The sequence below is a fragment of the Salarias fasciatus genome, chromosome 15 (assembly GCF_902148845.1).
Source record: "Salarias fasciatus chromosome 15, fSalaFa1.1, whole genome shotgun sequence".
Classification (NCBI taxonomy): domain Eukaryota; kingdom Metazoa; phylum Chordata; class Actinopteri; order Blenniiformes; family Blenniidae; genus Salarias; species Salarias fasciatus.
Window position 1 is genome coordinate 15663231 of NC_043759.1, and position 14934 is coordinate 15678164.

The 14934-nt window shown below is 45.6% G+C and overlaps 1 protein-coding gene across 2 annotated transcripts; it reads right to left on the reverse strand.

Annotated features, from left to right (window-relative positions):
* Positions 1-741: 741 nt before the first annotated feature.
* LOC115401731 (sine oculis-binding protein homolog) lies at positions 742-13497 on the reverse strand. Of its 2 annotated transcripts, none has more exons than XM_030110028.1 (7): positions 13180-13497; positions 10460-10589; positions 9972-10166; positions 8734-8885; positions 7428-7523; positions 5331-7262; positions 742-3152 (listed from the first exon to the last, which is right to left on the reverse strand). In XM_030110028.1, exons 1-6 carry the CDS (start codon positions 13270-13272, stop codon positions 5340-5342), a joined length of 2589 nt encoding a protein of 862 aa, XP_029965888.1. In that variant the 5' UTR covers positions 13273-13497; the 3' UTR covers positions 742-3152; positions 5331-5339. The 2 variants fall into 2 exon arrangements, with proteins under 2 accessions (XP_029965888.1, XP_029965887.1); XM_030110027.1 differs by having other exon boundaries at positions 5331-7283.
* Between the last annotated feature and the right edge of the window lie 1437 nt (positions 13498-14934).

Genomic DNA, 14934 nt, shown 5'->3' on the forward strand with positions numbered 1-14934 from the left:
TACAATCAATTATATATGGAAATACTGTTGTTAAAAATACTTGTTATTGTTACAAAGAAACAAATCTTTTTTTTTTTCAACAAATCGAATTCTAGGGGTCAAGTAGCAAAGTGTGAATTGTATGTATGAGTTACGTTACATTATTACAATTACTTATAACAAGAACCCAAACATGTATCTCAAAATACTGTATTTACAGAATATTCTGACATTTCATTCATTCATGGTTTATTTTAGAGGGATCCCCAGACATCCGGTTGTGTGCTGTCTAATTACCATAACTTGACCATGATAGAGTAACTTGTTGCATTATTTTTGAAAACCTGTGTGGCAGTGAGCGTCTAACTTTGCCTCGGCACGCGGCCCAGGTCGGGACTCCGCTGCCCTCTGCAGTCACCGCTCCCAGGCGGATTCCTGCTCTCTTATCTCATCCATCTGCTTTACCGTCATTGCTCAGACGCTCGACCAGCTTTCAGTATTTTAAGAATGCTGATGCACTGGGCGCCACTGAAAATAGGCACTGACACAGTGCGTTAAGTTAACAGACCTTATCTATAGCTCGATCATCAAACCAACACTCAGCTATTAATTGACTTCATTTATATGGGTACACTGGAATATAGCATGAATTTAAAATGTGTATTTGCAAATGAAATACAAAAGTAGGATAACACAATGGAAGAGAAAAATACACTAGAAGTTTCAATGCTCTTAGAATAACTTTTATTTATCTTATTTTACAAAGAGGTCTTCTCCGCAACTCTTGGTTACTTCTTCTTCTTTTTTTTTTCAATTACAAACAGTTTTAATTCAGTAAATGTTTGGCATGGGGATTTCAGAAAGTACCTAAAAGCATTTCAGGCAATAATAGCAAACAAATAACAAAACAAAACAAAAAAAAAACTCTGACATAAAAGTATGTTTGTCAACTTGATGTATCAGGCGAGAAACGACAATGCTGATAAAAATCAATAATGGCAGTCTTAATTATGTGACATTTGACCTTTGCCATCACAGGGGAGGACCACTTGTTGACACTGCAGCTATTTGTATGGAGCCGTGTCATCAGTGACTCACACAGGCTGTGGACAAAATCCCCTCCCCGGCCCAGGATGACACAAATATAATGGCATGATCTGTGGTGAGGGTGTAGGCTGGAATGAGAGGGGTGACGGTGAAGGTATACACACACACACACACACACACACACACACACACACACACACGCACACACACACACACGCACTCACACAAACCGATAGGCATGTGATTGGTAATTTTGGAATGATGGCAGGCAGGTGGGCCGTATTTGGAAGTGTTCTGGGTGAATGGCCATGAATGAAGAGGCTAAGCGGGGGACACTCTCAGCGACCTTGGTATGACACTGCAGAGATGAGCAACATTTCAGATGAAATGATGGCAAGGCGTGAAGGAAAGCCTGTGAGTTTGGCATTAGTTTTCAGTCAGATGGCACTGAGTGCAGGGTTGTGTTCAGTGAGATTATATGGTTCTGCCTGTTGGCCTCCAGGTGCTTTCTTGTCAGAAACAGACAGGTGCAAACTTACAAAGGCAAACACTGCTCTCTAGTGGAGATACAGCATATAAACACATGAAACATGGGGGCATTTAAGAGCTTCAGCACTCAAAAAAAAACAAAAAAAAAACAACAAACAATCGAGACAAATGAAGATATAAAGCTTTTTTTTCTGAAACTCTACAGATGCATCATCCATAAGTTAATATAACATCAGATAGTTTCTGAGTACAGCTTAACTAGAAAACTGAAATCTTACAATGGGACAAGTGTGAACAAGCCTTTAAGTGATCAATCTGGATCAAATCTTGCCCCCAATAGTGGGAACTGTAATACTGATCGCTGCATACTACTGCATTTGATGCTTTTGCGTATAATACCACATTTGGTAATATTACAAATGTTTTCATTTTCAGAAATATCTGACAGAGCCAATAATAGAAAAAAAAAATATATATATATATAGTCAAAGTTCGGATCAGTTCAACTGTTCTGTCTCATGAATGTTCAGGGTTTCAACGTAAACATGCATGGCACTCGGTGCTACAGGTGACACAAACTGTGATTTAACATCAAAGCTTTGCTGGATCAGGTGAGTAATGAGTGTGTATCTGTAAATCACACATTTTAGTACCAGCGTCATCAAGACGACTAAAGTGTTCACAGACCATCCTGGCTACTGTGTATCAGTAGGCGTACCCTCATATATATATTCTGTGTACATTGTTTTAAAAGTGAAGAAACTCTCCTTCAGGGATTGTCCTCCCTAGCTTGACTCTCTCTGCAGAGTGAGTAAACTGCTGGAGGATAAATCTCGGCAGAATTTCTCTCCTCTCTTGAAGGAAGTGAGCAGAGGAGGGAATCACAGGCAATCAGTTGTGAGAGGATAAAACCTCAGAGCTTGTGTGTGTAGTGTGTACCGTATTTAGATTGGGCGGATAGGTGGAGGAGAGAAGGGTATACTATATTCCTGGCTGTCGGTCAAAAAAATAAAAAAGCTCCTGAAGTCTGAGCCCCCGTCGGCCAGGTAACCCAAAACCTGGAGTGGGGAGTCAGCGTGGGATATGGGGAGAGGAACAATGTGGCCCTTTGTGCAAGCCGGGCAGAGAAAACAAACCGTTTCCCCTGGAAAGAGATCATGTTCAGGCTCCATCTGAGAAGACCACACAAGGCTGATCAGAGGGCTGTCTGCTGTGAGGAGCATGGAGAGGAGGAGGAGGAGGAGGAGGAAGGAGAAGAGGAGGAGGAGGAGGATCGCATCTGGGCAACCGCACACACATACACACACACACACACTTTAGGGCATTGTCAGACAGGAAGACGATCTGAGATGCTCCGTTTCAAACGCTCACTGAATACAACAAAACCCACTAGCAGGCGACGCTCTTTGGTCCAAGACAAAATGTGTGGCTGCGCTGTGTTCTTCCCCCATGTTGACTCGTGATAGCTTGGCCATCTGGACTGCTTCCTGGGCTGGCACCCTGCTGGTCTACAGGCAGAGTGGCACTCTGGTGGGCTGACAGGCCGAAGGACAGGCTGGAGGGCGGTAGCACTGGCGTCGTCCACAAGAGGGCGTGGCACTGAATCTGGCACTGCCATACAGTGTTGAACAGGGAGTCTGTTCATTAGGTGGTAAGAGGGGGGGGGGGGGGATGCAAAAAAAACAACAAAACAAAACAGAAAAGCAGAAAGAAGGGGAGAGATGTTAAAGATTCTTTGTAACTTCCAGTTCTGCCATATCTTATAACAGCCTCTCATGCACTGGACGCTCATTCCTTAATCCGCCCTTTCTACATAAACACGGCGAATGAGGCTTTTTAGTCATGTCAACACTCAGATAACTGTTGCGCAGGGCACAATCAAACTAAGAACATCTGGCCTCTTTTCTTTCTCACACACTTACACAGACGTTCATTCAAACGTGCATATTAAATGCAAACAGACGCGCACACACGTAAGGGCCAAGCCGGGGTTCTGTACTCCCTCTGTCCCATTGCGTCTTAGTTTCAAAAGCTCAGCGAATACCCATGTGGTGGGATCAGATTACATGGGGCTATAAAATATCCCAAATAAAGGCAGGGAAAACTGAGACGAAAAAACTGGCTGTTTCCTGAGGTGAAATCCTCCAGTTGGCTGCTGACTCTGTCAGTGTGGGAGATTTTTTTTTTTTTTTTTTTTTTAAGAAGACTTTTAGCAGAAGAGACAATAGAACAGGACAGCAATGTTCAGCTCAAAGCATAGAGGTGGCAAGCTAAAGTCATTCGCATACGGCAGCCAGCTCCCATTACACACAACGCGAGGCCGTAAATCCGTCTGCACGACACAGGCAGCGCGCTGTGATTTCATATGTATTGGTTACTAAGGCGGCGCATGAAACCACAACAAATGACAACGAGCAAAGTGGAGCTGATTTAGGGAAAAGATACTTGTTACATATAGGTAGAAAACATCTGGGCTGCAAGATAAAGGCTAATGCTGTAATTTCTTTATCGGGAAACATGTTTTTGATACGATTATTAAATTAGAGACTTAAGCTGACAAATGGAGAAAAAACATACAGTAAATACAGTAAATTGATGAAACGGCCTTGAGATACTAAGAGGAAAGGATGACAGGTGGTGTTAGAACTATTTCTATGTCTACTAAAGAGTAAAGTGAGGAGCCTTTTAGATTTTCTTCTGAAGCGAAATGGCATTTGACTTTTGCGATCTCACAACATCTGGTTGGCAGTGGACATCGGTGGTAAATGAAAAAAAAAAGGGAAAAGGATTAAAGAAGGAGAGGAAAGCAGAAAATTTATATAAAGGAGAGGGTTGAGCCAAAGTCAGAACAGGGTGTCATTATGACATGTGTAATCGGATCGCACTGGTTCTGCCCTTGTGTTTTCCAGTGAAACCCCAGAGCTCTATCACAGCTCAAGAATGGCTCTTACAGTCAGACTTGCTTCACAGTATGCCTGATAATCACTTCTGTCTGTACACCAACCTCAGAAACGTTCCAACTCTCTCCCAGTCCATACTACAAGTAAAAGTTTGAGTTTAGGGACATGCTGAGATATGATCTTTGTCTTTGTCACTTTGGATGGACTATCGAGTAACCTCAAGGTGACACGTTCGATTCAGTTGCAATCTCTTATGTTTGTCCAAGGTAATGAACCTTATACCTTTGCATGTGCTACTTCTGTTAAAAATTAATGAGTGAAAACAATAAAAAATAAAATCTCCTGCCCTCTTAATCAAACACTCGTCCATATTTCTTTGCAAATCTGAGCCTACAAAGCAGGCAGCCATGCAAACAAAGCATTGTGACAGTCAGGCTGTGGCAGAGTGATCGGCTTTCAAAGTGACTCTCACTGCCTGTGCCCTCGACCTCCTTCCCCTGCTGTAACCTTAGATCACTGAGGAGTGCCAGGTTACTGGGATTCTCTCTCTTTGGCGCCATGCTGTTTAGTGACCATGTGTACACTGTGAGACCTGTGATTAAGCTTGTCCCATTTGCCAACGGCTGTATGCAGACAGTTTCCCATTCTTCATTAAATTGCATTTAACAATGATTACAGGGTTTGAATCTATTTCTTGAGAAGTAACGCAGAAAGTTTCAGAAAAGACATTTAAAGTCCACAGAGTGCATGATAATATTTATATCATTATCTCAGCAGATAGACGAGTAAGATAAGGAGGTCCAACAGTTGTGGGCCTTCTACTATGTGCAACTCCGTGATACCAGATAATGAAAGCTATTGAGAGCAGTGCTATCTATAGGCTACCTTCCCTAACACTGTAACAGAATCTCTTACCTCCATCCTCTACTTATTCTGATCTCGGATTCGTAGGCATCGCCTTTTCAGAGCTGGCTCCATGTCTCCTGTGCTGGGCACATTAGCAGGGCTCCGCAGGTTACCCTTGTCCCTGAGTTTGGGCAAGAGCAATGGGGTGGTGGTCCCACCTGTCTTTGGTGCTGTGGGCAAAGCATAGGCATGGTCCTCATCGGGAACATGGGCGTCCTCTCCCGCGTCTCTGACAACCGACAAGGGCTCTTCAAGCTGACTAGCTGGCCCTTCAACCCGTGCTGGGCTGACGACAGAACACTTGTTTTCTTTGATGGCCTCCAGCTCATTCGCTGCAGGTTCAAGGTGAGGTGCTGGTAATCTCTGGGGTTGGGAAGAATCTGGACTGGCAGGTGCGGATGCAGAGGACAGCCCATTTAGACCATGGTCCTGAGGTTTCAGGGCAGAGGCATCATTCAGGTGGCTGCTCTCCATGGAGCTCGTAGGGGAGCGGGAAGGAGGAGTGTGGGAGTCGTAGTGCTGGTAGACAGTGTCCTGTGAAGGTGAATGTGGCAGCGGAGGGGTGGGCCTGATAATATCATGATGCCCCGATCTGTCGACCTGCATGTTTCCTGACTCCTGCAGCCCCGAAAGGTCCACCACTCCATTGGCACTGGGTTCCAACTTCACTTTGGTTCTGTACAGAACCCTTTGAATGACTTGTCGATCTGAGTGCTGCTGCTGTTTATAGTCTGTCAGCATGTCTGACCCTGCGGCTGAGCAGGGGGATTCACTGCACTGTGCTCTTGGTGAAGACGTTTCACTTTGGGGCGTGGATGCTGGAGAGAGAAATGGCCGCTCTGATTTCACCCAGTCGGTGTCCTTTGAACCAGGCTCACTTGGTGAAGACAACCCTTGCATCAAGGTCCCTCCAAATTTGTTGGGTCCCGCTCTGTTGTCCCCTTCAGCGATCCCCGGTGACGGTGGTCTGGCAAGCCTGGATCTGCTCCTGTCTGCCCCCTCTGGCACTGGCTGGATGACGCCGCTGTGACTTGGAGGCTCTTGAGCTGCTTTCGGGGGTACAGGAATGGGGACTGGAATGGGAATGGGGACAGGGAGTGGAACAATTACAGGATAAGGCACCAGGACAGTGGGCTGAGGCAGAAGAGGACTAAATGAAGGAATACCAAAGTTCATCATAGGGGGCATTGGGACCGGACCTCTTGGCATCATGTTTAAAGGAGGTGAATGCAAACCGGGAAAGTAAGACCCTGGGTAGGGATGCATCAGTCCAGGGGGATTCATAGAAGAAGGGGTTGGGGGCTGCAGGTGAGGGGAGTGTGGAGGTCTGTGAATAGGGCTGGAAGGGGGGCCTGGATGCCTGGGAATATTGGCAAGGGGGCTTTTGAGGCCCTGGGCGTGAAGAGGAGGCCTTATGAAGGGAATGGGGATCTGGGATATGGGCTTCTGCTCCAGAGGGGGGCGTGGTGGAGGTGGATGAGGAAGGGGCGCAGGATGGGGAGACACATCCACAGTAGGGGGAGGTGGAGGAGGCTGAATGACTCTCTCCAGGTTCCTCAGACCAGAAACAGATACTTTGGAGGACGAGGAGGAAGTTGCTTCTGAGGGAGAAATGGAGGTGGATTCTGCTGAGCCATGGATTAGTGCATGCCCTTTAGGTGAGAGGTTTCTATTACGGGCTTCCCCTGTGCCGCTGTTGCTGTTCCAAGACTCAGGGGTGAGCAGCTTCTGCCCAGTCACACTGCTGTCCATACGTCCCTCCTGACTGCTTCTGTTTGGGCTGGAACTGGTGCTGGTGAGAGCTGCTCGGGCTTCCCTGTAGAAAACATCCATCTTGTACTGGTTCAGACACTTGGTGCTGCAGAACTGCAGTCGTTCTTCACCAGAGCCGAAGTCCAGGTATTCTTTCGTGTGACGAACGTGCTTGCACCAATCACATACCTGTGGTACAGGAGAGAGAGACTGTGGGGGGTCATTGAAGTGACAAGATTCGAGAGCCAATCTTTAAGATTTTTACATAAACAAGAAAAAAAAAACTTTGTTATTTTATAGTGCGTTGATACTTCACAACTGAAAACAAAAGATACATTTATAGTCTCCCCTTACTCTGACATTGGTGTTTATCTTCAGCACCAGTCTGGGCGAATCCTCTGTGTGGGCGTGCTGCGGGGATCTCTCACCATGGAGATCTTCATCTCTGGCCTGACAGGGGAAAACCACGCTGTCACAAACTTTATGTAAAACAGGCTGGAGTTCATCCTGAAGTAGCTGCACCAGAATCATGCTTCAGTAAAGTGTCACCAAATTTGTTCCATCTTACATAAGACCAAGGAAATAAATCTGCAATTAAATTTTCCTTTTGCAAATACTGGAAATAGTTTGGTTTTTGATCTAAAGGTCAGTGCAACCAACTAAGAACAACTATGTTTTAAAACAGACACGGTCCTCCAACCAAGTAGGGAGATAATGCAGGTGATGTATTGTCATATTATTAATGGCCCCGCCAGTATTAATATAGGAAATTCTTCTTGATTCATGTAAGCTGATCTGCTGCCGATCTAAGTGCTCCCCCATCTCTGTGACCCATTGAGTCGTGTTGAGTTACGAAACATGAGGCAGCTGAAGGTAAGGTATGCACTGAAAGTGGACACCTCGCCCCAGGCCTCCTGGCCTTCCTCTCAGACAAGAAGCAACAAGCCAACAGAAATGCTTTCCTCCCCGCCTCCAAAAAAGTGGAGGGTTTACTGCACACAGTCTGTTCGGTTCGCCTTTGTGTCTCTGTTGTTGTGTGAATAAACCCGGAATAGTACAAACTGCAGTAAGGAGGAAACTCAACGCAGCTGCTTGTCACCTTGCACCTCTGGAGCAGGTATATCTATGTCAGAGTGGATGTTGAAAAACCACGGCAGCAGGGCACTTGTGTGTTGTTGAATCTTTCCTGTCCTCCGCACCGGAGCCACTTAATGGCCGGCCCCTTCTCCATTAACGGGAAACTGATACTAAGCGTCTTTCTCAAACTCTGACCTCCCTCCCACCATTCCTAAACTGCCTCCTCCAGAGCAACTAGGAAGTGTGTTCTTAGAGATCCTCCCTTTTTAAATGCCTGTAAATTAATCCGTATGACCTCACTAGATCAGGAGTGTCTGCTTCGGAAGAGCTGAGTACCTGCCAGAAAAACCACCTGATGCCTGTTTGCTCGCATGGAGAGGAAAAAGGTCTGCAAATAGTTTGCATAAGCCATGCATGAATATGACTGTGGAAATGTACATGTACCTGTCTAACAAATATATAAACATAAATCTACAGCTTATCACTATGCAAATATCGTATACCAGTATACAATCACAGCATGTTCATGACCTCCGTTACTAATGCTCATAAATATCGGATGAGTTTTTCATTCACCACCAACCTTATTGCGTTTGAAGTAAGCCCGTCTGCAGGCGGCAAAACACTTTTCGCTGCAGAAGCTCTTGAGCTCTGAGCCCATACACAGAGAGTAGCGTTTCACACCTTCCTTCTGGCACCAAACGCAAACAATCTGCACGTTCTGGACGTCTTCAACTGCCGGGGAGAAGATCAGAGGAAAGGAGGGCGATTAAACGGTACAATTTAAAGGTGTGAGTAAACAGCACAGGACAGAAGAAGACATGTCACAGTTAGGTTTAGAAAATATTTCAAAATACGGTCAATGAGTTGAGTAACATTCCTATGTTAGAGAATGGTAGGACCTCTGAAGAAGCTACATACGGCACCTGCACTCAACATTAAAGTACTTGACGGTGATCCTGCTGTGCCCTTTTTATATCTTAAAGTTAGTTTTATTGCCGTGCAGTACAGTTCATGAATTGTTTTGGTTTCATGTGCTTCAGCATAATCAATGAAGCAATGTACAGAGGTTCTATCAGAACTCAAGGATCCTCCATCCATATGTAATGATCACTATAATAATGGGCTAGGCACAGCAGGACACTGGCAAAGCTGTGGTTCTTACACTCGTTATCAAATGTGGATGCCAACATCTTCAAATAGACCTAACTTGTTCAGAAACAGTCACTAAACAGACAGTATGTGACATTCTTAAAACTGCCAGACAGAAAGAACAAGTAGAGGCCATAAAAAAAAAACTTTTTTTCATTTTGATGATCTGACTTTTATTAAGCGCCCATTTGTAAAGTATTACACTGTCACGGCGACAAAGTTTTCCAACCTAATTTATTTCAGATTCTTTATACAGAGTTTAGCCTTGGAGCTAATTCTTAATTTAACTTGAAAGAGTTCATGTTTTCAAGGCTCGCAAAACAAATAAAAAACAGTATTTCACTGTTAAGAGTGAAAATCTTGTATATGAGTTCTAAAAAGGGCATTTAAGAAAGTAAAATGATGGCATCGGATTACAGGAGGACACGGAGACCTTTCACATAACTTCACCTTCTCTTCACTTTTTACAGCGCTTCAATTACTGCTCAGGAGCTAATGAGGAAAAAGCTGAAACTAAAACCCGCTCCATCGCCTGCAGCTGACCCTGCACTTTGACCTCTGCACGTAAATCCCATGCCAATCATCTGTTATGTGTTTTTCTGAAAATTGGGAAAAAAAGCAATGCTTGAAAACTGGAATATAAACGTGAATTACGTATAATTCTCCCACCTGCTGATGGCTTTATGAGAGGGACAATGACAGGCGCACTCTTGTGCTCCTTCGGGGTGGTCAGCGATGAACTGGTTGAGGAAGAGGAGGGCGAGGAGGAAGGAACACTCGAGGACTCTCTGTCTCCGCTCTTCATCGCAAGGACTGAGTGGCCGACTTTGTTTTCCATGCTTTTGGGTTTTGGCAATGAATTTTCTGTAAGACAAGCAAAAAAAACAACAACGTTGAGAACTTGGATTTGTGATGTAATACAATAGCAGGAACCTATACAGAGCAGCTAATATGACACTATGGGTTTTTTTTCTTTTTTTGCACAAACAACAGATGCATCTGAATGAATGAAATTTGAGAAAGTGCAACTCCAGGAGATTATGTCTGGCAAATGTGTGTGCAGTGACTCAATGTCTGCTGGAAAACCTGCCGAACCTGTTGGTTATAGTGTAAATTCACGATCGCACTAATAGCGAACCGTCGGCACCTGCCCTCACCTTTGAGCACAGACACATGCTGGCGTCTCTCTCTGTAGTTCCTGATCTCATTGGCCTCCGAGTCTCTGAGATCAACCTTGTCGTATCCGTACCACCCCAGCAGCTCGTTCATGGTGCTTTCAGCAAACGTCTGCATGAGGAAAGGAAGAAAACAAATCGGTGATTAACGTCCTGTGTAAGGGGATAGTGTAACTGAGCTGTAGTCCACCTGTGAAAGGGAAACTGTGAGTACACACTGGGTTATTAGTGGAACTTTTTATCCTATGTTAAATATAATCACAGCCGGCTACTCTGAATCAATGTAAGGGATTCTTTCTCTGCCCCAGCGCTGTTGAAGAAATGAATAGGGGCACAGAGGAGTACAGTATGACGCTTTTTCCATGATGTATTCAAGTTGTTTACCCTTGCTAAATCTGAGACGGAAAGGTTTAAAACCTAACACCAGTGTGAAATCTATGAATCATCCTTTGTTTATCTCTGTTAATTGGAAAAAAGCGGGGGAAAAGAAAACTGTTCTCCACAGATGGGATGTGTGGTCTCCTTTTTTTTTTTTATTACGACCAGATGAAAAAAAAAAACACAAAGGTCTCTCTCTTTATCCACCCACCTCTCTCTGTGGCTTTGGAAGAACCGGATTGGAGGAGAAACTTGATCCAGAACGGGCAGAAATCAGAGCGGGACACCCTACACCACAGCGAGGTCCCACGGTTCTCGGAAATGCCCCACTCCTCTCTCTGCGTCTCTCTCCAATGTCCACCACTCTCCCTCTCTCTCCCTCTCTCTTCAGCTTTCCCTGTCCCACCCCTCACCTCTTTTTTCCTCTCCGCTGCCCCCTGCACCTCCCATCCTCACCATCCTCCCCTCCATCCCGGCACCTTCCAGGCCTGACACCCGACACAGGCCTGCCTCTCGGGTTTCAACCTTTTCCAGCGCAGCCAGTCTGGTGTGGCGGTGGTGTTGTAGCGCTGTAGTACCGACTGCACATTCTTTCCCTTGCTTTCCTCACTCCGACCTCTGCTCTGCACTAGGGCCTCAAAGCAATGGATCTCTCCCCTTGCTTGCTCACTTTTCTGCTGTGTGTGTGTGTGTGTGTGTCTGGGAGAGTGTGTGTGGGTGAGTGCAAGCAGTGGTATCATATCCAGCTAAATATGCCTAACGATGATTAAAGTTAAGTATCCGGTGTCTGGTGCGGCGCTCGGGTCTGACGTGGAGGGAGTAGGTCCGAATGTGGTGTTGAAACAGATGTATTACAGAGACAACAGCAGGACGGGCCTCAGCTGGGCTTGGAACCAGTTTGCTTGCCGTTCCTGGCCACTTCTCTCTTACAGTACATTTTTCTCGCGTTTGACTCATCTTTATGGCGCACCTCTTTCACATTTATCTTACATGTTCTCCATCATGTCTGATTTAATTATCACGGTGATCTCCATACTGATGACAGCTCTGTGCCACTTTGTCTTTTTCTTGTTAAGGAAAGACGGGCAGTTTTTTTTTTTCCTGCACCCACCCCTCCACTTCCCACAATGTTGTTTTTGTTTCTTTTTGGCAGTTTAGACAAACATCTGCTTTGTGAGAGTGACAAGCCATATCCCAAACCACAGAAAGAGTTGCAGCCAAAGGCAACAAACTGAGGCCGACCCTGAGATCCAGCCCAGGCAGGCTTACATCAAGCAGGGATAGCGTTTCACATGTTTTGATTAAAATTAGTTAAGATGTAACACTACACCTCCCCTGGATATCAAACGCTACAATCCAAACCACTTACACAAAAAGAGCACATTTCCTCTCTCACGAAAAGGACAGAGTCTCCCCCCAGAAAACTGCTTGTCTTTTTGGATTTCACCGCTTGAGCTTGAAGGAGCCTCGAATATCCCTTACCACCACAGTCAACAGTCTCAAATAGCCAGTGTCCAAACCCAAACAAAGCAGCAAAGCAGACAATCCACGGATTACTTTCCATGCGGTAATAGGCTCATAATGGTGGGAGGGAAACATGCCTGTTACTGTGATTTCACTTATTATTGCCTGTTCAGGGTTATACTTTAACCCAAGGAACAGAGGAGACTCTTAAAGGAAATCAGTGTTAATGTAATGTTTGCATCATTTTGAAACCTTGCTTGAGTGTTTTCAGAGTTTTCCCATTTGAGGTTAAAACATCTATTTAAAGCTGAGAAGCGCTGGATGTCTCTCTGCCGTGCGGGTAAGGGCTCTGTGGTACATCAAGCGAGCGCGCCGCAGGAGCGGGGAAGAAGTGACGCACATCTGGATCTCCGCTGGACATCCAAGTGTGCGCGTCCGGCCACAGCTGGCCTGACATGGCGTCACCGTGAGGCAAAGGTCAGCCTCCTCTGTTACCAAACTAACATTTCTAATGGAAATGGAGACGTCCTGTGTCTGTCTCCAGAGTTTCTTCTTTTTTTTTCTCAAGTTCGCGATGAAAAGTGTTTGTGGTCTCCCAGAGCGAGAACTCTTAAAAGCAAAACGCTTTTATTAAACCTGCTGTAAAATCTAATTACTTATCATCTACTATATAAAAACACAAAGAGCGCTCTCATTGAAAACAAAGTGTGTGATTATTCCCAGCGTTTATTTGTGCGCAGTTGACTCGCTGCGTAACAGGACGGTGTGTGCGTAAAGTTATCACTCTCAACAACACTTCCCTCTGGACAAAACAACAACAACAACAACATTTAACAGTGGCATCAGATCCTCATCCTCACCTTCATCTCCTGGTTGATCTCCCTCTTTACAGGGTGCGCGGGTTTCCTGCTGCGTTTATTTTCCGGCGGTCTCCCTTTCTCCATCTCTGGCATAGTCCTGGCTGTTTTCTGGATCCGATCCGGATCAGTGCCTGAGCGTCAACTGGAGCAGTTTCAGAGGAGTCGCTCAGAGTGAAGGCTGTCACTCCCGGTGACAGCGGCTGTCATTCCCGGACGTCCGAGTCCCTCATTTAGGGCTTCGCACCAGCCGAGTCCACTGAACATGCGTGCGCTCCAGGCTGGAGGCTCTGCAGCTGAACAATCCCCACTCTCTACTCCCCGCTGCTGTCAGGCCTGCACTCACACCCAAAATACAGCTTCCTCTCTGGACTTTCAAAGTACAGGCGCACACTGTTGATATAGTTGTGCATAATAAGAATAAAGGACAATCAAAATAGCCCCACATTTAGACATTACTTCAGTGTTGGAAAGTTTCACTTTATATTTACACAACATAACTCTGTAGACTGGGGCAATAAGGAAGAAACTGGAACAATGTGTGGTTTTGGTGTTCATTAAATCAGGTCAGAATTTGCTATAACATGAATATTATAACTTTATGTAACCTTTTCCTTCGTTTTCTTTTTTTTCTTCCAACATCGGATCCAATTGATCTGCCAAAACAAGGATCTTTTATGCCATAGAGATCTGACCATTAGGTTCCAGTTAGGAGTAAATGTAATTGTACAATACAGTTTTAAATACAAAACAGAGATCTCAAAACATGGCAGAATGACTGGAAGTAAAAACACAGTTCCACGTTCCACCTCTGGTCTGTAAGAGCGACTGCACAGTTTCTGGTTTTATTATGAAAGGTGAATCACCTGGGTGCCGGTCTGATTCCTGCGCTCTCCACGAAGGAGGGACTCTCTGATTTGATGTAACCCAACACCTGGCGCCCACCCCTCCCAAATCTCAACAGATACATTTCATAAGGAATGCAAAGACTGTGTTTTATCTGAGGGGACACAGTACAAACACTGTCTGTATACTCTTGTCTTAAAATAAAGAGATGAAAAGAGCACTGCGAGTGAAATGATACCGTGGCAGAATGCGGGGAGCTTTCTCCTGTGGCATCTGTTTGATCAGGGGGTGTGCGTGCGCGTACGTGTGTTTATTTGTGTGTGTGTGCGCGCGCGCAACGCACTAGAAACACCTGAAATGTCCACATTTGGCCCCTGAGCCACCCTGGCCCGAGGAAAAGTACCAAACGCCCGAGGGCAGGATTTACATCCAAGGAGGTGTGTGTTCCTGTCTCTCGTGCGCAAACAAGGGCTTCAAACGTAAACATTTGTCCAATGGTTGAACGCCAGAGAATTTATTAGCGCTCCATATCGTGTTGCTCCACTGCTGTTGAAAGTATGGATGATCTGACATAGCATATGTCACATTTTTACGCAACTTTCATCGCTCACACACATTTTTTTTTCTCCCTATAAATGAAAGGCAATAGGGTTCCTATTGCACTGCATCCTCATCAGTCTCCTTCTGGCTGAGCCCCACGCAGAGAGACGGACAGGTAGACGGGCAGGCGGGACGGGAGGGCTGTTTCAGAGTCTCTTTCCTCCCCGTCTCCCGCCTGCCTCGGTCTGCTCTGGTATAGGAGGAATCCAGGGTCCACGCTCGTGTAAACAGAAACCCGATCCACATGCGCAAGGCTTGGGTTTCGCCCCCTCGTAGACCCGCTGATGACACCCGATCCGGCCCGGCTTTGGG

Coding starts and splice junctions, on each gene's coding strand:
- LOC115401731 (XM_030110027.1), bottom strand. CDS start 13,272: ATGCCAGAGATGGAGAAAGGGAGACCGCCGGAAAATAAACGCAGCAGG. Junction 10,167..10,459: donor GCATGTGTCTGTGCTCAAAG/GTGAGGGCAGGT, acceptor CTTGTCTTACAG/AAAATTCATTGCCAAAACCC. Junction 8,886..9,971: donor TCTCATAAAGCCATCAGCAG/GTGGGAGAATTA, acceptor TCTCCCCGGCAG/TTGAAGACGTCCAGAACGTG.